The sequence below is a fragment of the Magnolia sinica genome, chromosome 9 (assembly GCF_029962835.1).
Source record: "Magnolia sinica isolate HGM2019 chromosome 9, MsV1, whole genome shotgun sequence".
Lineage (NCBI taxonomy): Eukaryota > Viridiplantae > Streptophyta > Magnoliopsida > Magnoliales > Magnoliaceae > Magnolia > Magnolia sinica.
Window position 1 is genome coordinate 67217631 of NC_080581.1, and position 24358 is coordinate 67241988.

Consider the following 24358-nt stretch of genomic DNA (forward strand, 5'->3'; position numbering starts at 1 on the left):
TATCAGCAGCTGGAGTGCTTGAAGAGCAATGGACCATTTCTGATAGGTAGATGAGGATGACGAGCACGAAGTGGAAGCATATAAGATTGTGATGCTGTCTTTTTAAAATGAAAAGAATACTGTGACCATGTCAAAGTGATAGATATATCCATGTCTATTGGAATAACACTACTTTTTCTCCATACTTCCAAAGGGTCTCTCTCTTGTTACACTTGTATGGGATCCAAACCGTCCATTAGGTAGGCTGCATGTCTAAGTATCCTGCACCAGTCCACTCGTCAGGTGGGTCACTGTCTAGCAACGCAAATGGACGGTTGAAAAATTGGCCATAAGTCCACGATGGTTGTACGTGTGTGACACGTTAGAGTGGATTGGGAAGGTTCTGGAACCAGGATATCTGCAGCTTCTGACGTATATGCTATATCTACGCCATACATCCGTTTTTCCAGCTCATTTTAAGGCATGGGACAAAAAATGAAGCAGATCTAAATGTCAGGTGCTCCCCACCATAGGAAACAGGGGTGATTGAAGACCCACCGTTAAAAAATTTCCAGGGCCCACCATAATGTTTATTTGCCATCTAACCTTTTGATAAGCTCACAAAGTCGATTCAGGGAAAACACAAATATTAGCTTGATCCCAAACTTTTGTGGCCTCCAAGAAGTTTTTATTGGTGGGCGTTCAATCACCACTGTTTCTTATGGTGTGGTCCACCTGGAAGTTGGGTCTGCTTCAATTTTTTCCTCAAGCATCAAATGAGATAGAAAAACAGATGGACGGCGTGGATACAAAAGACATACAGTCACGGATCCACCGAATCGGCATCTGGGGGGTTTAAGAATCCACTCCGTTAGTGGGAGAAAGATGCTCCAGTGCTCCTATGTGCACAGGTCCACTTAGATAGTGCAATCGATCCATGTTAACCGTCCATCTATTAAGTTTAGAACACATTTCATGGGCCATCATACAAAAACTTGGACGGATCAGAATATCTTAATCCAATCTTGATTTCTCCTCATTTTCTATAGCCATTCGTTTTTTGTTTTTTTTTTTCAAAGCTATGGATATGATGGCTAGGATTACCTAACAAGTGATTCTTTAATATCATAAGCAATCTTGACCGTCCACATTAAAGACCTTTGATCAATGTCCAATACTTGTTGGATTGTGTGATGTCTAGCATGGTAACCCATGAAACGTGCGTTGGGCCTAGTGAACTGTCTAGATCAATGAATTGAACCATCAAGAGCATTTATCTTATATGGACCATTAATTAGCATTATCTTGTGGTGTAAGAAATTTGTAAGTAAATTTCTAATATATATATAATATTAGTGATGTGGGCCAGCGTGGTCACTTGAAATGTTAGTCCGTTTGCGTCACATGCACGCGGTAGCCGGTGGCCCGATTCGGAAAATTAAAGGCTTATGGATTGTGGGTGAGGTATGACGCCATGGAAGCTGGACCATTTCATTTGACATCTTCCGTCAACAAAATAACAAAATAACAAAATAAAATTGGGAGACGCGCTTTTAACACAATTTCATACGAGTGCCAACAGATGGCAAATGCGATACAACTGTTGTCGATGTCTTAAATTTGTGAGTAAAAGAGTATGTCAACATTACTAATAGACTGCTCAATGCCATTGAGCAAAGTTCAATACCATTGAACAGTGCACAATGTCATTGGAAAAATTCAAAAAATCTATAATTTCTTGTTGGAACATTTTATTGATTTCGCGATGCCATCGAATGAGTTCAATGCCATTGATAGACTATCAATGCCATTGAATTACTATCGAAGGTGCCTTCGAGCGCACATAGAATTGCGGAATTTATTTTTTTATTTTGATTGTGATTCTTATAGAGGTTATATATTTGGGTGTAATCGGAATTTGGGGTGATAGAGAGGTCTTGTAAGCTTTCTAATTCGTTCTAGGGTTTGCACAAGGAGATTCAATGCTTGTTCAGATTGGGTAATCTCTATTTCTTGTAATTTTTTACTGTCATGATGCGTAGTGTTTTTTTTTTTTAATTCCCATAAAGGGTTTTCCACATTAAATTTGAAGTGTTTGCGATTGCATTTAATTGAACTATTGGAATTATTTGCTTAATTCATCCTTATATATGTGTTTCAGCGGTTAACTCTTTGCTTGATTCATCTCCATAAATGTGCTTCCGCCATTATCCCAACATCAACGACATATGCCATCATGTACTTGCCCATGTCTTCGTAGGCCACGGTTGCACGGTAAGTTTGAAACGTTCCACTACCGATGGTCGCTGCCTCAAAATCACTCAAAAATGGAGGATCCTAAACTACTTTCTATCAATTGTCCACGTTGTCCATGTTCAAAGATAAAGAAATAAACGATCGAAGTTAGAAATATCAAGAGTGTTTTTCTCTTCTTAATTGTATCCTAGATCTTCTGTGAGGCCCATCATAAAATGGTTTTCAATGATCCTAAGTGTATCTTTAACCATTTTGCCAATGCTTTGATTCAACGGACAGCAATGTTGTGGCCCACCTAAAGATATCTGTTTCCTCGTATTAGAATGAGAACATGGCTCGTGATTTTCACACCCGATCCGCTGTCATGTGATGGTCTATGTATATGACATCTCTACATGAATCCATCCCACCAAAATCTACGTCACGGATTGCGTGGTAGCGGCTCTGTGGTGACACATGCTGTTATCAGAACTAACAGCTTTCAAACATGCTTTGCATGGGGGCCTTATCTATCAAATCCCACCACCTTCTGTCTAGAAGTCGTTGATAGCAGCGTCACCATGCATTCCGTGTCCTGAAATCAATTGATTGTGATGTTGATTTTCAATGAAATCATCATAGCGGGCCCACGCCACATCTAGTATTTCTATGATACGTTTTGGCACAATTTCAAACCCGTAATTGTTTTATTATCTGAAAAACACAAAAGTCATGACTGTGGGCCTGAACATATATACACCATTCATACCATCCCATCCATTTGGTCCACCATGAGGATAACCTTGTGCAAAAATCAGAGCTCCAGCTACTTATCAGGCAGACTGCAGTTACTGTTATCAAAAACTCTATATTATTTTATGTGGTGTGGCCCACCTAATGATTGGATTGGGCAGTACTTTGATTAAGGTAATCCTCTTGGTAGGGTAAACGTATGGGAAAGATGGATGGTAGAAGTTGCACTCACATGATTGGTTGGAAGTTATCCATTAGGTGGATAGTGAGCACGGATTGCATCCTACTCCTGTAGTTAGCTCATTGCTGGCTGACGAGTTGATCAAGTTAATTGGATGGAAGTCATAATCCAAACCCTAAGCTCAATCCAAACCCCGGGCCAAAACCCATTCAACTCAGTCAACCAAACATGCTAAAACCTCATCCAAACTCTAATCCTAAAACTTAACCTTAGGAAAAAACTAGTTGAGCCTGGTTAACTCACCGAATCAACTCACTGAGTTAACTTGATGAGTGGACTCACCCAGTGAAATTACCTTGTCAAACAAGGCTTGAAGTCCACCTTAGTTCAAGCCCATATCCAAAGCCCAATTGGAGTACGAAGTGAAACAGCAAATTAAGTAGCACCCTTTAGGAGAGCTCACCTGCCAAAGTAAGAGATCTCACACGTGACGAGCGGCCCCCAGAGGGCCACTCACTACGTGACATCGGAAATTGCGTCGATTGTCTACCACGAGACTCAAAAGCTTAGCGGAGCTTAGAATTATGGCTAAGTCCTAAAGGGGGGTGAATATGACTACGAAAAATATTCAACAATTAAAAGCAATAAACACTTAGGCTTCCGAGCTAATTAAGTGAGTCCAAGTACATAAATTACAAATGATTCAAGTAATTGGACTGCTAGTTTATGATAAGAGATGTGAAAAACTAATTGTGTGTGCTACAAGTGCTTAGCATATATTCTAGTCATGCATCCATATATATGAATTAAACACATTCATTCATATAAGCAATTGCAAACATAACGATGTATAATGGTTCAACTACATGCTCACTCCACTCCCGGTGGATGCACTCTTCTTAAGTATACCAGACTTCACTATCTTTGGAGTTTTCAATAGGTTCACTGTTAACCTTTACAAGTGTACACTCCCGCCAAAAGCCTACAGAACATCTTACAAACGTAGACTCTCGTTGAAGGACTATACAAGGACTTAACAATCATACAATCCTATCGGCGGCGTAGATAAAAACTTACATATGTACACTTCTATCAGATGCCAACACAAGGACTTGTTCAAATTTAAATCATAAACTCTATACTCAATCTTACATAAGGAAAGAGTATACAATGGACTCAAAAATTGACAACCTACTTATCGAATTGAGCCCCGTTGTAGCGCCTTATTTAAGATATGTCTTCACTTCTTGAATCTGCTTCTCTTGTGCTCCCACGATCTTTGAAGTCGATTTTCCTTCACCTTTTTGAATCAGCTACCGGCAATAATCTTCCTATGAGATGCCAAGGTAATGAGAGTTCAGTGGAATCACTTACAACTAATGGTTTTAGATGGTTTTTAGTAGGAATTTACCTACATGGGTGTTCTAGAGAATGTTTATATAAGAATTTAATTACATATATGTTTGTGTCTAATCTTTAGAAGAATGAAAAATTCATGTAGACCTTTATAATGGAGCTTAGAGTGATAATTAGAGTGGTTAATCATAAGAAGGGGTACATGAATATCTTTAGTTTGGAGTATACGAGATAGATAATGAGTGGGAAATCACCTAGGCTCTAATTGCACCAATAACCCATCGATTTGCCCAAGGATTAAATGCTTTTTTATAAAGAAAATATCTCATACAGCTATAAAATAGTTAGTTCAGGCACTGTCAATAAGATCGAGTAGGCCTTCGATAGGATCGAACTGGCCTTCTATCCGATTAAGAAAATTCATAAATATGCAGTTTGGCTCTTATACGATGCCTTCGACTCTATTGAGGAGATCTTCGATCGTATCGAGTCCCATCGATGGCCTGTTGATATAATTGAGATCTACTCGAAACTGTGATTTGGGTTGCTTGTTTATCCACAGCTTTACACCTCTAAATCCCAACTAGCTGTGATTAAATAAAGGCTCTTAAAGCTTATGACATGATTAAGCAAATGTTTGCCTATTAAGAATGGATTATCTAACGGCTAAGGTTGTTTTGGACCTAAAACGGTCTAAGGTTAAAGTCACTAAGGAGCTTCAATTTACCTGTTTCTTCACTCATTGATGCTTCAAGTCTTCATGTGTCTTTGGTCATCAACTTCCAAGGGCTCAACCGACTTACTATCAACTAACACACGTTATTAACAAACAAACACACTTATTCAGACCGAGAAAATGTCTTCAATAGCTATAAAGTGGCTAGTTCAATAGCAACGTTGATAGGATTGAGCAAGATCAAAGATCCTTCGATAAGATCATAGTTCTAATAAAGTGGGATCCATAGTTTTAATAATTAGATTGAAATTACTTGTATTTCACTTATGCCAATGTATCAAGGATTTTCTCTTATTATTATTTTGAGAAGCGCCTGTGGAAGAGATCTTATAAGCCCCTTACATGGAGTCCATGCATCAAAAAGCTGTGGGGCCTACCATGATATGTTTGATACATCCACTTTGTCCATCGTGTGAGATAGCTTATGTTAGGATGAGAGTCCAAAGATCAGGATCGTCTAAAACTATAGCTTGCCACACTGCCGGGAAAGGCCGGGATGAGACTTGTATGGTTGAAACCTTTTTGTGGCCCACCAACGGTTTCAATCCGCAAGCTATCTGGTTTTCTCATTTATCTTAATAGCACTCACCTTAGGGGTACAATGATTTCAATGGTGGGCGTCACAAGGATAGACCAGAAGAATAAATAGACAAGAATGGTTATTATATTCACTGAACCTATCTGCCGCCCATCATCAACCTAACCAATCATAGACTGCCTAGGCTGACGACTTGATTTTAAAATCCGCCTGATTTTTTGGTATCAGTTCCAAAAAAGAGTGGGCCCAACAAATGGATGGAATTGATATTTGGTGGACAAAAACGCAATGGCCCCATAGAGCTTTTTGTTGCAAAACTATATAATAAAGGTCACAGTTTTTAGGAAAATGTAGAGTAGTTTTTTTATATATAAAAAGAAAAACTTTTAGTAAATTTATTTTGTTAAATTTTCTTTAGTTTAGTTATAGTTTTGCTACTCGAATTTTTTCAAGCCATGATTGAGTCATGGTAAAATCTGACTGACTCGTAATGAAATCATTTGAGTTGAAAGGCGGTTTAGTCAATTTTCTTTTTCTTCTTCTTTTCCTAAAATAGTAGTAAGACTGATACAGGTTGCAAGTTTGAAATGAATAGAAGTGATTCTGCTTTAATATCATGTAAATATTAACCCGGGAATAAAATTTAAGCTCATCTAATAACCAGTCTGGCCCAAGTCAAACCCTATCTTGCGCATTAGCATTTGGGTGATATATCATGCGCAATAGGGCAAACTCGATGAAAAGCCCAGGTCGCGAAAAGCCTATATCACGCACAAAAGTTGTCGCTGGGCTCAGGCATGGGCAGTTCATAATCGGCAAGGGCTGGGCTCAGGCCTGATTCTTTTGGCTCATAAAAGGTTGAGTCGGCCTGAGGCCGAGTTTTAAAGCAGACCAGCCTTAGACAGACTTTGGCCCAGAAAAAGCTCGACCACTTGACGGCCCGACCCATGGTTCAGTGATCCAGATTTTTGAATGGGTGTCATTCTCCAAAGATCTCACATATCGGACAATCCTTACCCTTGGATTGGTTTGGCCTAGAAATAGATAGATTGTAGAAAGTGCAGCAAATGGTGAACAAGCGGCATGAAATTGCCCAAAGGCCTAATAGTTAGGATCTTCCAATCAAGGAGATTTTGGGAAATCTCAAACACTGATCATGAGATAAATGGTCTGAATCACAGAACCATGGATGAAAAAATGAAGTAAACCATGAAAATTCTTCTTTTTTTTTTCAGAGAAAACCACGAAGCTAAGGAATGCTTCCCAATATTCACAATGAAGTAGCCCTCAAATGGTAGTTATGTTTCTTGCAACTCCAACTTGAAAGCGAAACAATCCACGCAATCGTAATCTAGAGAACAAACCTTCTAAATAAGTGATATGAAAATGCAATTGAGTTATTTCCACTATTGGATTTGACAGCTCACCAACACCAAACTTTAGTGTTTTCTGGGACAGTTTGGGAGCGATTTGGCACATCTTGGCTGTGTTTGGATACTCCATTGAACCGAATTTTGATTCATTCAAGAGGAAATGATCACATTGAGAGTAGCATCCGTCGATGTGGTCATTTCCTCCTGAATGGGCTTGATCAAAGAAAGGCAAGATCCAACAGGTCTACACGATATGATTAAGCAAAAGATCAACAACCTTCTTCCAGCGGTTCGTGAAAACACCAATGGAATTCATGAATTGGGAATAAAAAAATAAAAAAAATAGAAGAAATGGTTGAGATACAGATAAGAAAATAAGAGGAATAGAGCAGATGGTTTAAATACAAGAAATCGAGCAGATAGTTGAGATGCAGATGAGATTGTATTTTGTAAATTGGAAGGACTGTAGGAATTTGTTTAGCAGGGAATAAATTATTATTTTGTTTTCTGTAATTCGGGTTTTGAGTGCCAATCTGCAATTGTTACTGAAGAAAGGTTGAGAAGTAGATTTAATGAGAGCGAAACATCCAAGCTAATGCTAGTAAGATGAGACATTATACAATGTTTGACTGAAGAATATCTACGGTGAGCTTGGGTTTTCAGTTGAACATGTCATGGTTCATTGATTCAAACCATTGATTTGATGGGCCCTACTTCGCGGTCACTGTGCGCAGAAAATCTCCCAGATAACATTGCCCACTGCCCAGTATATTGGAAGTTAACAAGGAAAATCCAGCAAGGTTCGATAATCAACAGAGGTTAAAGATTCAATGGCCAAGATTTTTAGGCCTGTTTGGATGCACTATTGTATTGAATTGCAATAATTAGTTCAGTAATTGGAAATGATCAAATTGCAAATACCATCCTTATTATCTGAGTGAAAGGCTCCAAATTGCTAGTGTTACTTTCAAGTTGGACTTGAAAGCAATGTACCAGGAATTTGAGGCTACTTTCTCATTGCAAACATGATGCGATAAACTACAATCTGATCATGCCTCTCTATTGAACTAACTACTTCACAATACAATAGTGCATCCAAACATGCCTAAATTATGAAAATCGATTGACTGCAGAAAGTATTCAAGTGTTTGATCTAGTCAGTACCATTGCATAATAGCAACATTTACTGTGATTTCTTTACCATGCACAATCTCATTTCCTCAGAGTATTTCTGTACAGGCCCATTGGCAACTGCAACTTTTTACATATATAAAGAAAAAAGTAAAAAATCCTTTCACTTACTTGATTTCGCAATTCAATGGAATGAAGCTGCATGATTGAAGCAGGGATGAACGTGATGAGGTCGATCACCATCTTCCTCAAGGATAACTACTTCGAATCCACAAAGCTTTTCTAGACTCCTCACAGACACTTATGAGGAAAAAGCAAGAAAATAGAAATAGTATTTATGAAAATTCGTAAGTTGATTGATGAATGAAATAAACGAGTCCCCGACCCTTTAAATAGGGATATCAAGCCTTGAAAGAAGTTACGGAATTAAACTTCAACTCTCTAAAATTCGTAACTTACTATAAATAGTAAATTTACTATTTATAGTAAGTGTGCTATGTGGCTTAACCACGTTATTCTCCTAATTTTTCTAAACACTTTTCATGTTGGAGACAACTCCTAAAGCCCAACGAATGAAGAGTTATAATCAAACTAAAACTTACTAAAAATAGTAAAAACAAAAATAAACAGGAAATTCAACCGTCAATCTGATGGAATCTCACAAATTTGGCGTGGGCAACCCGGCATAGCCGGGTTGGTTGGCTAAAGTAGCTCATCCTACCCCAAAATTATATATGGTACGTCGAGTAACTCATTCCAGTTTGTGAGATATGCCTGTTTTAAGGTTCTAACGCTCTTGATGACTTTTGCCTCCAATCGGGTCTTCTCTGGTCCATCTTGGACATGAAAGTGTCAGCGACCCGCTCTACATCAATGATGGACATACCATCACATCCCATTCATAGTCATCTTTCCTTTCCCAATAAAACTATCCATAGGCTTATGAGTCAAAGTCACTCTAAATGCCAATCTCCTTCCGACATGATAACTGGGTAGGCCGTGTTTGGATGCACTATTGAATTGGATCGCATTAATAGTACACTAGAGAGGAAATGACCAAATAATAATCACCTCCCTTAGCATTCATAATGAGAAAATAGCCCTCAAATATGAACACTTTGGAAGGAATTTGTGATTTTCACCCCTTTTTTTTAATTGAAAGGTACCATTTTCACATTTACTAACCATCAAACTAATTATTGCAATTCAATTCAATAATGCATCCAAACACTGCCGACACCGGCAAGCTGAAAAGCTATCCACCCTTACCTCCATAATTTATTCAAATTACCCACAATAAGAAAACACCATAAAACAGAAACAAAATCCAACAAACACCAAACAGTCTTTCCTCTTTCAATGACAGTAATTTCCAAACCAGCAATGCTTCCCTCCTCCAAAACAATCTTCTTCTCCATCACTTCTACTATAAATCCACCAAAGCAAGTTCGAGAGCGAGTTTCCGTCATCGAAACCCGTCAATCCCCTTGTCTTCTCTAAAGCTGTCTCCTTGTCATAAACAGCTTCCATTGCATAAACAAAGCCTTTCCACCCTTCCCCAACACCTTCCCGTGCCAATGCTGGCACTGTCCATTTCACCAACTCCCTCACAAACCCAACATCCAAAAATAGGACTTCAGTGATTGGCAGCAGTGGCAACACCTGAATTCCCGTTCTGCATTCCCGCCACTCAGCCGGCGCGAACCAAAGACCGCTGTCCCTCTTGTTATTCCACAACACTCCCACAACCCTGTTCTCCCTACTGAAATCCTCCTCATACATTCCCTCCCCTTCCCTCACATGCCACCACGTCTGTGCAGCCCGCATCTCAAATGCAGCCAGTGTTGATCCGACAGCCACCAAATGGGTGTCCCCATAACTCAGACCCATCAATGCCGCTGAATAGTATGCATTCACCGCCTCACTTGTGCTCTCTTGATTCCGACCATCAGCGAATTCAGTCAGCCCACCAGCCCACGAATGCAGCTTCCACAGATCGAAGCACCTCAAACGCGGGTAATTCGAATTCGCTCGTCGGCCCAAGTTCATGAAATCTGCCACCATCGAGTACGCCTGAGGCCGGTACTTCCGGCCCCATGCTGGATCGATCTTCGAAAGCACTGCAATTGCGTAAAGGAAATACCCCAAATGATAATGATGATCATTATAGATTCCAAATCCAAAATCAGCCCCTGAATTCGACGACCCCTGTTGAGTGATGATACCACCCCACTTCCTATCATACAGGAAAGCATTCCCATTGAAATTCCCAGCTAACCACGGCGTGATCGTGTCCTGTAAAAACTGTCGGACAGCCGGGATCACATCCGGAAAACAGACCTCCTCTGCAATCAATGCAAATCTAGCTGCTCGGGCAATTGCCTTCCCATAAAAGTAAGATGAAGATGTTGTTATCGGATTCGATTTCAATCCATCAACATCTTTCTGAAGGGCAGATACAATTTCCGGGAAGAATTCCTCTCTTACACCCCCCATCGAATGCCAAGTTACCGAAACCGGTTCCGTTTTCAAGACCCACGAATTCCCGACAACCCCCACAAGCTCACCATCAATGCTATTGTACTTAAATTCATCCAATATCTCCACACTGCAGTTATCTTTCGATAATAGCTGTAGATGGAGAGGGTGGGCCAGCAGTAGAAGTTCACCCCACCCCTTCTTCTCCCAATGGTACTGCAGGCAGAACGGTCCGGTAAATGCCGCATCACCCGAAACAGGATAGCACGCGCTGAAGCGATCGAGCACGGTCTCATACTGCTGGCTGGGGCCCGGCAGGATAGCGAAGCGGACGACACCTGAGAAATCCGACGAAGTGAGGAGAGAGGTGGTGTATGAAAGATTCAGTGGGGATGAGGAGTAGCAAATCCAGGTCTGGTCGTTGTTGAGCTTGAGCACGTGCTTGGTGTTTGAAGGGTTGGATGTGAGGGAGAGGATGGCATGGACGGTCGAGATTGAGAGACGGGTAGTGGAGAGGGTGGAGCAGGTTACAAACGGGCAGCCCCTGACAAGGAAGAAACGAAGGCTGGGGGGGATTTCTAAGGTGACGCTGAGGTCATGAAAGGCTGTGATGATGTGATTGGTGGGGTTTGTGGATTGGAAGGCTGAGATTGTAAGATCGGCGGTGAAAGTTTGGTAGATGAAAGAAGGGGTGGAAAAACGAGTTGGGTATGAGATGGATAGGGAAGAGTTGGAGGATTTGATGAGATATGGATGGAGATATTCGGGATTTGCACCGAGGTTGAGTGTGTAGTTTTGGAAGAAGGAGTTCGTGGGTAGAGGAGAAGAGAGAAGGGGTGGAGAGAAGAAAAGGGAAGGGTCTGGAAGAACTGAGGATTGGACCTGTGGGAAGAGGAAGCGAGGGGATGATTTGGGGTATTGGGGGGTTGCCATATCAGGAATTGGGGGTTGGGATTGAGGTGGTGTGTCGATTTTTGGGGGCTTTGACGGTGGTTTGGGGGGTTTTTTAAAGATTTTAGAGAGTTGGGTTTTGAGGCACCTTCTTAATTTTTTCATCATTTCAAGAAAATGGGGGTTGTTGACTTTGACTTTTTGAAGGGAATGATGTGATCGTGGAAATTGATGATTTTGAAGTGATGGACGGCTGGAAATGGAGCTGATAGGATAGAGATGGGAATGAGATGGGAAAGATGGTGGTGACGGTGGGATCGGAGGAGATGAGATCGATATGTATTGGGGCTGTTGGGATTCTTGAGTGAGAGACAAGGGATTCAGGCAGGGGGAAAGGTGGGCCCGCGCTAGTTCCATCATCATGGTTTTACGATTTGTCCGAGTCGACTCGCTATCCAATTCATTCCCGACTCAGGCAAATCTAGCCAATTTACTGAGTCGACTCAACACTCAACTCGACTCAAATCAAATCGGAAACGGATCGGCTGATGACCCTGCCACTAGCCAATGGCTAGAGGTCAGTGCTCTGTAGGCCCCACCGTGATGTATGTGTTTCATCCATGCAGTACAAACATTTTTCCATATCATTTTATGGCATGAAATTAAAAATAAGGTAGATCAAGACCTCAATGGATCACGAAGTGTTGATTGAACTCCCACCATTAAAAACTTCTTAGAGGCCATAAATGGTTTGGATCAAGTTGATATTTATTTTTTCCATTCATCCAGGTCTGTATGACCTAATCAACAGGTTGGATGTCAAATAAACACTACAATCAATTATAGGAGGTTTTAAACGGTGGACATTCAATCTATACTGTTTTTCAATGGTGTGGTCCATATAAGATTTAGATCTGACTCAACTTTTCCATAAAATAATCCCAAAAATGAAACAGATCGAAATATCATGTGGACCATAATACAAGAAACAGTGGTAATCAACTATTAAAAACTTCTTGTAACAAAAGTTTTGCATCAAGGTGATATTTGTGTGGTCTCTTCATCCAGGCCTTCGTGACCTTATCAACAGGTTAGATGGCAAATAAACATCTCGGTGGCCTCATGAAGTTTTTAATGGTGGAGATTTAATCACTATTGTTTGCTGTTGTTAAGATTTAGAACTATTTCATTTTGGTGGTATACCCTAAAATGATCTGTCCAAACGGATGGACGGTGTGGATGTAAGGCACATATATTAAAGTGGGCCCCAGCCCATTCTCAGACCCAAATAGAAGGTTAGGCCAACTTAGCTCTGAATCTTGAGCTCACTGACCTTGATTGGGCCCCCAACAAGCTGTGGGCCCATCTGCACTGGGCCCATCCATTTACAACCGTAGATTAAAACATCAATTAGGGTTAGGACTAACGAGTAAGATTTTTTGACATGCAATGAAGCTAATCAAATTTCAAGGGTTGCGTGTATACAGGCAATGAAGTTCGAAAAGCAAGTCATATGCCTTTTGGAGTTTGAACACTCAAGAAAGAGATACTCTGATAAAGGGTGATGGATGATACACAGGCACTCGGAAATCGCTATGAAATTGTATGCGTGGCATACAAGTAACTCATATTAAGGGGTCCAAATTATAAATCCTAGTTTAGATGTATCTTGAAAAAAAAAAATTATGCTTATTTGATTACGTGAGTATTGGATTGGCGGACATTTTTGGGACGGTTGAAGATGAGAAATATCCTACGGTCCTATTTTAACAAACAAGTGTGAGCTGATGACAGGAAAGGATTGCTCAACCTATCTGGTTTTAGGACTGTCACTGAGCAACAGTGAGTTTTACAATTTAGCTGGCTTACTTTGAGTAAAAGCATGCCACGTGTACTATTTCATAGTGCCTGAGTATCAAGTCTCATACCCACTAGTGTATCAAATAATTCCCTCAATAGAAAACTTTCAAAGGTTGGATTTCAATCCGTTTTATATTCCAACCTTCGTTGCTAAGAACAAGCAACGGTTGGAGTGAAATGCGAACATGCGCGGCAGCGACAAGGAAATAACGGTTACGTGAGTGGGAGCGGATTCGGTGCGTCCCCGGGCCCACAAAACATGGTGCGTCCCTGATCGTGGGGCCCACCTTGATGTATGTGTAGTATATCCACGCCTTCTATCCATTTTGACAGCTCATTTTAAGGCATTATTTAAATTTTTAATAAGATGCAAAGCTCAGGTGTACCATAGTACAAGAAACAGTAGTGATTGAACGCCCATAATTAAAAGATTTATATGGTCCACCGTAATTTTTATTTTTCATCCAAACTGTTGATAAGGTAACACAGACCTGGATGAAGAAAAGGCACAAATATCAGCTTGATCCAGAACTTCTGTCACCCACCACAAGCTTCTAAATGTCAACAACCATTATTTACTTTAATGTGGTCCACCTGAGATTTAGATCTTCTTTATTTTTGGTTTCATGCACTAAAGTTATCTGAAAAATGGATGAAAAACATGGATGTACTATACATACATCATCAAAGTGGGTCCCACAGTTAGGGCCGCACGGATTGTGTGAGAACGGGGCCGCACCTAATCCGCTCCCTCGTGAGTAAACTCTGTGGGGTCCACCGCAATGTATGCTTCTTATCTATGCCGTCCATACGTTTTAAAATGTTCTTTTGGGGCACGGGACCAAAATTTTAGCATATCTGGAGCTCAAGTGGACCATACTGTAGGAAATACTTTGAGTTTAACGCCTACCATTGAAAATTTACTGAGGGACACAGAAGTTTTGGATCAAGCTTATATTTGTATTTTCCCTTCATCCATGTCTTTTTGTGCTTATGAACGGGTTGGATGACAAATAAAAATCACTTTGAGCCTTAGAAAGGTTTCAACGGTGGATGACATTATACCCAATGATTCATGTGGTGTGATCCACTTGAGCTTTGGATATGCTTCAAGTTTTTTATTTTGACTTAAAAGGATGTGTAAAAACGGATGGACGGCGTGGATAAGACACAGATATCCAAGGTGGGCCCTACAGAGTTTACTCAGAATGCAACCCCCTTTCCGTCAGTACTCGATACGTGGAGAGCTGATCCAGTACTTTTATTGGCATGGGAAATACAGTGCTCCCTCATCACTACTTCACATGTGGGATAAATGTAGAGCTGGGCAGAAATGGACTGATCCGACGGATTCGACCTGGTCCGACCCGATTCACTCTGAATCGATTCGAACCGAAGGCCAGGATTAGGTCGAATTGAGTTGGCCCAGTTAGATTCGACCGTAAATCGGATCGAGTTCGAATCACTGGTCAATCCGGACTGATCTGATCCGTAATCCGATTCAATCCACACAATGTTTATTTAACACCGTTTCTTATAATGTTGTCTACTTGAGATTGGGATATATCTCTTCTTTTTTTTCTTTTTTTTTGTTTAATACCATAAAATGAACTAGAAAAATAGATGGATGGCATGGATGAAACAAATACATCATGGTGAAGTCCACGGAGCACCGACTACCCACCATTGGCTGGTGGTAGGGGGAGTAGCCAATCCATCTTCTCACCCCTAGGTCTGACCAGCTGATTTTTCTTCTGAGTATGGTAGTCCACATGACCACGGATGATCTTTTACCCACAATGCTACACCCTCATAGTCAGAACCGTTCATACCATGGGCCTCACTAGAGTGGGACATGATCAAGGACATTGGATACGTCATAGTCATCCGATCAGTGGATCTCAGGTTGCCAAGTGGTATAGGTGGTATTATTACCGTAACCTTTGCTTCTCTTGGAAACAGTGTAACCATCTAATTAATGGATGTAATGTTAACATCGTGGTGCATCCTTTGTGAGGCCCATTGGATGAATGACTCTAATATCTGAGAGTTGTTTGGGAACATTTGAAGGGTGTATGACCCGAGTGCTATCATGACACGGCTACTTCTCTCTCACTTGCTTTATTGAGCCACGATTTCCTCTCTAACCGACGCGTGTTTTAAGTGAAAGCCTTCCACACGAAGTTCTTGCATGGGATGCTAGGTGGGTCTCACTGTGATGTTTGTAATAAATCTACACCATCCATCCGTTTTGGGAGCTCATTTTAGGACATGTGACCAAAAATGAATTATATCCAAAACAAAAGTGGCCCTTACGAGAGGAAACAATGTAAATTCAATGACCACCTTTGTCAATTTTCCTCTTGTTCGGCACACTCGAGCTTTGGATCCACCTATTTTTTGATATTATGTCCTAAAATGAGCTCCCACAACTGATGGATGGTGTCAATTTCTTACAAATATCACTATGGGCTCACATAGCATCCTATTGCAGAAATCCTCTCCCAATAAAAGAATTCGGACGCGGATTGGCAAGTGTTCCACGCACCCAGATGTCAGCAAATTCTGTGGGTCCCATCATGAGGTATTGTTATATCTAAACCGTCCATCCATTCGGGGGGCTCGTCTTAAGGCTTGATCTGAAAAGTAAGACAAATATAAAGATCAAGTGGACCACACTCCAAAAAGCAGTGGGGGTTGAACGTTTACCATTGAAACTCTTTTAAGGGTCAAGAAGATTCGATTTGAACTGTACCTAACCTGATCCAACTCGATTTTCCTGATCGAATCGGACTCGATTCGGGTCAAGCCAGCAGTGCAATGGATCAGATTGAGTCAGTGAACTCGGACTCGGTCCTGGATTAGGTCAAGTTCGGGTCGGGCTTCGGAAATTTCTAACCAAGGTGAGTTGGGCCCATTCCGGTCTGACTCGACTCGATGCCTATCTAAGATCAAAATCGTTCACTTGTTCGATGTGGTATTAAATGGGCAAAAGAATAGAAAAATACACGCTTTGGATGAAGTAAACACTTTCATCGGTGGCATTCTTACCGTCTCTGCGAGACAAAGAAACAACGACGCGGATTCACTGCCAAAGCCTTCCGTAGGAAGTTCCGCGCTGGGATGCTTGTGGGCCCACCGTGATGTTTGTGAGAAATCCATCCCGTTCATCGGTTTTTTCTATCACAATTTAAGAGATGCAACAAACCATTGAGGTGTATCCAGAACTAAAGTGGGTCACACGAGAGGGAAAATTGGGAAAAGAAATATGTACCGTTGAAACATTTCTGGGCTCCAACTTGATGTTTATATGCCATCCAAACCGTTTATAAGTTCATTCCCACTGGGATGAAGTGAAAAATGAAAAAAGAAAAAAGAAAAATAAAAATAGCCTGATACAATGCTTTTGGGGCCATGTGATTGTTTCAACGGTAGTCATTAAATATCCACTGTTTCCTCTCCGGTGGCCCACTTGAGTTCTGGTCCCCACACATCATCCCAGCGCAGGAACTTTACAGGAAATCCGCGTCCCACATTCATTGAGAAAATTCATCCTCTGTGGTTAGGAAAGTTCATTGATTAGTTACCAGTCAACGGGCAGATCAGATGCACGGTTTGGATCATCGTAGACATATTCCACGTGTATGGTGGATGATGTAGAAGTACAAAATCTTCAACAATGGCTACCTCATTTCCTCCTCCTGTCAACGTATGCGATTACGTTTGAAGCATCAACGCTCTCCAGCCTCTAGGACTTGTTGCCCCCGTCCCTTTGTTACATTACTTCACACGTGACACACATGCGACATTAGGACCGTTCATTCACAACTTGTATAAAGAGTAGTGGGCCCTAGATCAAAATACACGGTTTGGATGACTATACTCCTTTAGACATGGGGTACAAATGAATACTGGAACACAAACTCGGCAAAGGCCAACATTTACTGAGAAGCACTTTCTCTTATTAAATCGTTAGAAGAGTTGCTCTGTGAGGCCCACCATGATGTATTTGTTTCATCTAAGCCGTCCATCCGTTTTTTCAGATCAATATAGTATATAAATCTAAAAATGAAGTAGGTCAAAATCTCCAGTGGACTACACAATAGGAAAGAATGTTGATTGAACGCTCACCATTAAGATATTCTCAGAGCCACGTAATTTTTTTGGATCAAGCCGATATTTGTGTTTTCCCTTCATCCATATCCAGGGGACCTTATCAACAGGTAGGATGGCAAATAAACAATACGGTGGGGCCTAAGAATGTTTCAAACTGTTTCTTTTCGTGTTGTCTACTTAGAGATTTGTATCCGCCATATTTTTGAGTTTATGACCTAAAATTAGCTGGCAAAACGGATGAACGGTGTGGATATGAAAAAATACATCACGTTGGTCCTCCAGGGATCACCACCCAATCCCCTTCCTTGGATCATTTATAGTCGTTAGCTTTCTTCCCAGAATCAGAAAGTGGATTGACATGATTAGAGACAGAGAATAAAAAATAGGAAGGTGGATTAGTTGCGTCCCCGGATTCAGCCAAGTGGGTGCAACCATGACCGTGGGGCCCACCTTGATATGATATATGTATTATATATCCACGCCATCGATCAGTTTTGACCAGAGCTGTACATGAGTCTCGGCTCGGCTTGGCTCGGCCAGTAGCTAACTCCATATTCAACTCAGCTCAGTTTAGTCCTTGAGCCTCTCTAGCCAGCCCGGCTCAGTTAGGTAAGCAATTTGGGCTAGTTTGAGCTTAGTTCAAACTTGTGTGGTATTTTTTCAAACACGTAAAATTATGGGTGTACACAAACCGAGCTAGCTCGGTTAGCTCGCTCGACTCGACTCGAAAAAGTTCAATTCGACTCGGTTCGAAGTTGAGTTCGAGCCAAGTCGAGCTGATTTTTGGAGCTCAAAAATGAGTTCGAGCTGGCCCCAGCTCAACTCGACTCTGATTGAACCCAACTCGAATTGAACTCGGATCAAACCAGATCGGTGACTCGGTTACTTTAATATTGATGTTGCTCACCAAGTGTTTGACACAACGAAGGCCGGTGGCAAGGAAGGTATGTATATGAAACAAATACCTTTTTTTTTCTTTTCTTGATTTTTACGTTGCTTAGAAGGTGTTTGATAAGATACGTGTAAAACCACAGTTGCTATTCTACATACAGTGAGATTTTGAAGGTGCAGTCCATGCATGTGTTTGTGAAAATGTCGCACAGGTGAACTCGGCTCAAACGTGGCTCGAACTCGGCTCAAACTAGGCCGAGCTGCTGACTGAACCGAGCCGAGCTGCCCAGTCAGGCTCAAGGACTGAGCCAAGTTCGAGCTGGGGTTAGCTAGTGGCCAAGCCAAGTTGAGCTGAGGCCAACTCGACTCGGTTCAATTCGATGTACACCCCTACGTAGAATGCATCTTCAATTTTTCAAAGAATGCAAAATATTAACAACATTTTTATAGATATTTCATCAAACACCTGGATAATAGTATCGAAATCAAACACCCGATGAGCAGTATCAAAATCAAACGCTTGGCGTATCCATCCCTTCCTCGCCAACACTTCGTTGAGTCAATTCATCAAACACTTGGCGAGCAGCATCTATGTCAAAATAATTGAGTCACCGAGCTGATTCGATCCAAGTCGAGTTGAGCTCGGTTAAGCTCGATCTCGGCTCAAAATTTTTTCAAGCTTCAAAAACCAGCTCGACTCGGTTCGAATCCAATTTCATGCAAGGCGAGTTGAGCTTTTCCAAGTAGAATTGAGCAAGCTGACCGAGCTAACTCAACTCATGTACAGCTCTAATTTTGACAACTCATTTTAAGACATGGTTCCAAAAATTGTAACAGATATGAATATCAGGTGTGTGCCATCTCGTTTTAGGGCATGGTCCTAAAATTGGAGCAGATATAATTCTCAGGTGGACCACACCACTTAAACAGTAGTTATCATTATTAAAATCTTCCTAGGGTCCATTATAATGTTTATTTGCCATTCAATTGATAGGTTCACACAGGCATGGATTAAGAGAAAACACAAATAGCAGCTTGATCCAAAAGTTTTGTGGCCCCAAAAAGTATTTAAAGGTGGAAATTCAACCTTTACTGTGTGGTTCACCTTATATTTGTATAACTTCGTTTTTGGTACCATACCTTAAAATGAGCTGATAAAATAGATCAATGGATTGGATATACAACACATTCATCTGGGTGGGCTCCACTGGGTTGGACTCGGCGTCGCACCTAATACGTGTCTAAGAAATAAAAGATAGACTGTGATTAAACCGCACCAAAAGCCTTCACCGTGTGGACAACAAATTCCACACGTGTGTAAATATAATCCAGGCACCTAAATGCTGTGTTTCCAGACGCAATGATTCCCCCACAATGGGTACCCGGATCCGGTTGTTGGGTCGAATTAACTTTATTATTAAAATATTTAATGAGAAGGTGTTAAGCCCAACCGGTTGGTCCACATGTTATGGTCCAACTTGTAGATTAGTTCTAACCTATTGAGTTTACGGGACATCCAACCCGTTCAATGGATTGGCCCCACCATGAGAAACACATAAAGCAAAAAATGGCCCTGTCCATTGTGTTGCGGTTCAAGTAAACAGAGGTCAATTGTGTTAACAAATAATTCTTATTTGTTCAAATATACACAATTAGGATAGTAATCGGCGTGTCAGAGTCGTACTCGACTTGAGTTCGATTGAATACTTGCCACCCCAAGTTTCAAATTAGCCGTAGGAGTAGGCTTGTGAAGGCTCACTCGGCTACCTGGAATATTGTAAGGATCAAGCAATTTAGAAAGGAATGGTTAGTTAGTCAGAATGGATTCTTTTTACCTTGAGTTAAAAAATTTTCTTTCAATGGTAATTGCGGGCCTAAGTTTCTCAACATTGCAATAATGAATGGAAACAATTAAAAGCTAAAGGTTGAATCGCTGATTTTATTTATGTATGATGAAGTTCAATACAATCAACAATGCTATAAAATAAGCACAGGACAAATAAAAAAATAAATACCTACAATTGCTTATTTAACACCCTGAACTTTCTAATACTAGGTATTGAAAATCTTTGAGTGTTATTATTGAAATTTAAATCATTATACAGTATACTTGTGTGTTCACACTTTATATATATTTGGCGCATGAAAATTGGTTCTTTTAGATATCAAATTTGGACTAAAATTCAATCGGAACCTCTAGAGATAAGTCGAATGGTACAAAATAAATTTTTGACCTAAATCATCAAATCCACCGTTCGTCAGTTCTACAACTTCCTATAGGTCAATTGTCACTTATGGCACATCGTCGTGGACCTCACTTTTGAGTGGCGTGTGCACTAGCAAATGTACACCTGATGTACACCCAACCCAAATCCAAAAGTCAAACCATGTTTGATTTGTAACATCGATGGAAGAGGAAAGGGATTTTGACCAAAGTAGCCTTGTAATATAGCTAAAAACCCCAAAAATTGAGACCTTTAAAAAATGTCCTAGCTGCCTCCCTAACACATTAAAAAAAAAAGAAAAAAAAAAAGAAAAGAAAAAAGAAAATAAGAAAGGGGGTGAAATTGCCCCTGCTTGGATACTAGTGCCCATACGGACCTTCTTCTTCTTTCTTTGTTGTTTTCCTAGTACTTTTTTTCTTTCTTTTCAAGCATGTTTTCCAGGGACCCACCATCACCCCCTCCGATTATATTTTTCGACGTAAGGTCATCGCCATCATCTTCACTAATGTATGGGCACCACCACTAACTTCTACTATCCTCAAAATGATTTTTATTTTTACTATGGCAACAACATTTCTTAAAGATAGAAGCCACTGATAGGTGGAAAGGCATTTTAAATGGATTTTTGTATTTTATTTTCTTTTACATAATAATATTTTCTTAAAGATGGAAGCCACATTTGGCTGTGTATAGAGAAGGATAGTCATGATTGTTGTCATGGGGAGAAGTGATTATCGAAAGAGATTTGAGGTGGAGATGTATAGTTATGATTGTCACGTGAAAGACAATAAAGGAGATAAAATTTAGATTTTATAATGTATTTCCTTATAAGACAATAAACATATATCTTTTATTAAGGGATGAGGTTGTCATGTGTTAAGGGTTGAAGTTGTCATGTGTTAAAGGTCTGGGTCGTGGTTGTCATCTGTTAAAGGCCGAGGTTGTCAAGGTCTAGGTTGTGGTTGTCATGTGCTAAGGGTTGAAGTTGTCATGTGTTAAGGGTCGATGTTGTCATGTGTTAAAGGTCTGGATATTGTCATGTGTTAAGTGTCGAAGTTGTCGCAATAGCTTCAGTTAGAGCAAAGCCCATATTCTTGATAGCCTCTTCCAATCACTGCTTGTTTAAGTTAAGACCATATAAAGCCAGTTGTTCCTTGTGTTATCTGTCTTTGACCTATCGATTGAGTTGTGCTTCTTATCATATCGGTGGTGGGCCCTATCGTCCGTCATTTGAGCGATGGAAGCGTCACTATCTTTGTATACTTTCGCCGTCAGGCATATTCCCATTACCTGAGTTGTATGATAGGTATTAGTGAGTCAAGATTTGGGAGTGTTAATGCCGGGTGTCGCACGGGCCTTCACTCTTGATCTGGGAAAACCCGGAAGCAACTTCCCACAAGCACTCCACCCCATACGACTATAAGGGGGGGAGCTATTCGCCTTTTGAACAGCAGCCCAAAAGAAAAACCACCTGAAAGTCTGAGGACCTTTAGTACCGTACTGTACCCTCGAACCAGCAACCTTTGTGCCAAGCAAGATTGATAGCTTCTTGTCTCGAGGAATCAATCAATGGGGCTTCAATGAGAAGCAAGGAAGTCCGGCCGGATTGGTGAGAACCTTTTCCCATTCGCTTGACTCGGGAAATGGTGTCTATCTCAGCCCCTCCCTGGCTTCAATGATCAACCCCTGGCACATTTAGGTTTTGATCTTCGGCTATCCTGGTCCTCAGGACCCAACACCTATAATGTTAGGGGTTGTGGGGCTCATTGTGGTATAGGTGTTGAATCCACTTCTTCCATTGGATTCAGAATTTAATTTAGCATCATGGGCCAAAGAATGAGTTGCATCCAAAAAGTCTATGGCTCACAAGAAGTTTTCGATGGTAGGTTTTCAAAACCACTTCTTTCTGTGGTGTGGTCCACTTGAGCTTTTATTATGCCTCTTTTTGGCCTCATGCCCTACAATAATCTTTCAAAATGGATGGATTGTGTGGATAAAATACATAGATCATGGTGGGCCCCACAAGGCGATCTATCTCTAGCTAAGTCCTGTTATACAATCCGCATCACGTCTCATCACGTTGACGCAGGTTTCGAGCAAAAGCCTTTTGCACCAAGTTACTGTCATCGAAAACTATGTTGGGCCCATTGTAACGCCTCGAAAATCGACACCTGAGTACATGACTCTGGTCCCGAGTTCCCGAGTGTTAACCAAATGAAAACGCACGTATGTCCTCATTCATAATCAAATTCATTTCATACATAGATAATCAGAGTTGCATAATTCAACTTAACAAAACCAAAGCGAGACGGAGATATCAAAAATCCATAAATATAGGGCTAATGGTCAAAAATATAATTTCAATACTAGTAATCACCTAAAATGGGGATTATACAAGCCACAATGAATATACAATAAGACTTACACATAAAACACGACTTTAACATATACATGCGTAAAATTAAGTAAACGAATGGACTTCAGCTTCGTCCGATGCTTCCAAGGCATCACGACCAAAGTATAAGCCTATTTAAGCTTATCTGCCGAAGGCCTCGCTAGTACCTGCATTAATAATATTGCCTAGTTGGTGTTTTAAAACACCGTCCCATGTGGGAGTGAATAGCTAACTTAATGGTTCCATTAGTTCTAAGTTATACATGTTATCGATTCAATCGGCGCAGTTAATGATAAATAAGACATCAAGCATTTCCTAAATACTCTTGTTAAATGTATGAATGAGATTACGAAATAATGCATGCACTTCACAATTCAACACTCCCTCATAAGCAACTTCAACATATATTTCGCAAATGCCAACACTCCCTCATCACGCGACTCCAACGCTAAATCACAATAACTTATCTAATGCAATGCGATTGATGCATATGTTAGCCAAGTAATTATTAAATTTCATTCATCCAACATATTAGCGAAACTAAAATACCGACATCATATCACTAGTCCTTATTCGGATCACGTAGCTCGTTACGGCACGTAGCAACTCCTCGCCAGTGTCCCTTGATTCAAATTTAGATATCACCCATTTATATCACGAATCAACAATTCCAAATGTAGGGCATGATATCCAAATGTATGAGGATCAACTCGATATGAGTCGTCACCCAATACTGGGTATGATCACTTAGTTCCAAGGTGCGGACTTATCACATAAAATCAAAACACATAAAGGAAAGAGCTCATCACCCAATTCCATTCACGCCCGGGTTATTCAAACGGTACTCTAGCACGGAACCATCGGCCAGGTAATTTGATGGGGCCATTCAAATAATGATCTATCATCTCCATTAGTGTTCACTAGTCACTATGGGGAGGCTCGTCACCCCAGCTAGTCCGACAGCTCGGACATGGTGTCCCACACCACCATGTCCGGTTCATGAGTCTTAGTATGATTGTATCGCACTAACGGTTATGAATGGACTCATCCATTGAGAATGAGGTATCCTATATTCGATTTGTTTGTGTCATACATTGTGAACATACATGATTAGACAACTACTAGACTAATTTGATCGACCTGGGAGAACCCCGACGCAACCGGCATTGGGTGCAAACAACCCGTGTGGTCCCTCTACTGTTGGTCGTTCATGTTCAACC

The 24358-nt window shown here is 40.8% G+C and overlaps 1 protein-coding gene across 1 annotated transcript; it reads right to left on the minus strand.

The window, feature by feature from the left end:
* Window positions 1-9530: 9530 nt before the first annotated feature.
* LOC131255581 (glucan endo-1,3-beta-D-glucosidase 1) lies at window positions 9531-11819 on the minus strand. The gene has a single exon (XM_058256331.1). The coding sequence runs from the start codon at window positions 11817-11819 to the stop codon at window positions 9639-9641; it is 2181 nt and encodes a 726-aa protein (XP_058112314.1). The 3' UTR covers window positions 9531-9638.
* Between the last annotated feature and the right edge of the window lie 12539 nt (window positions 11820-24358).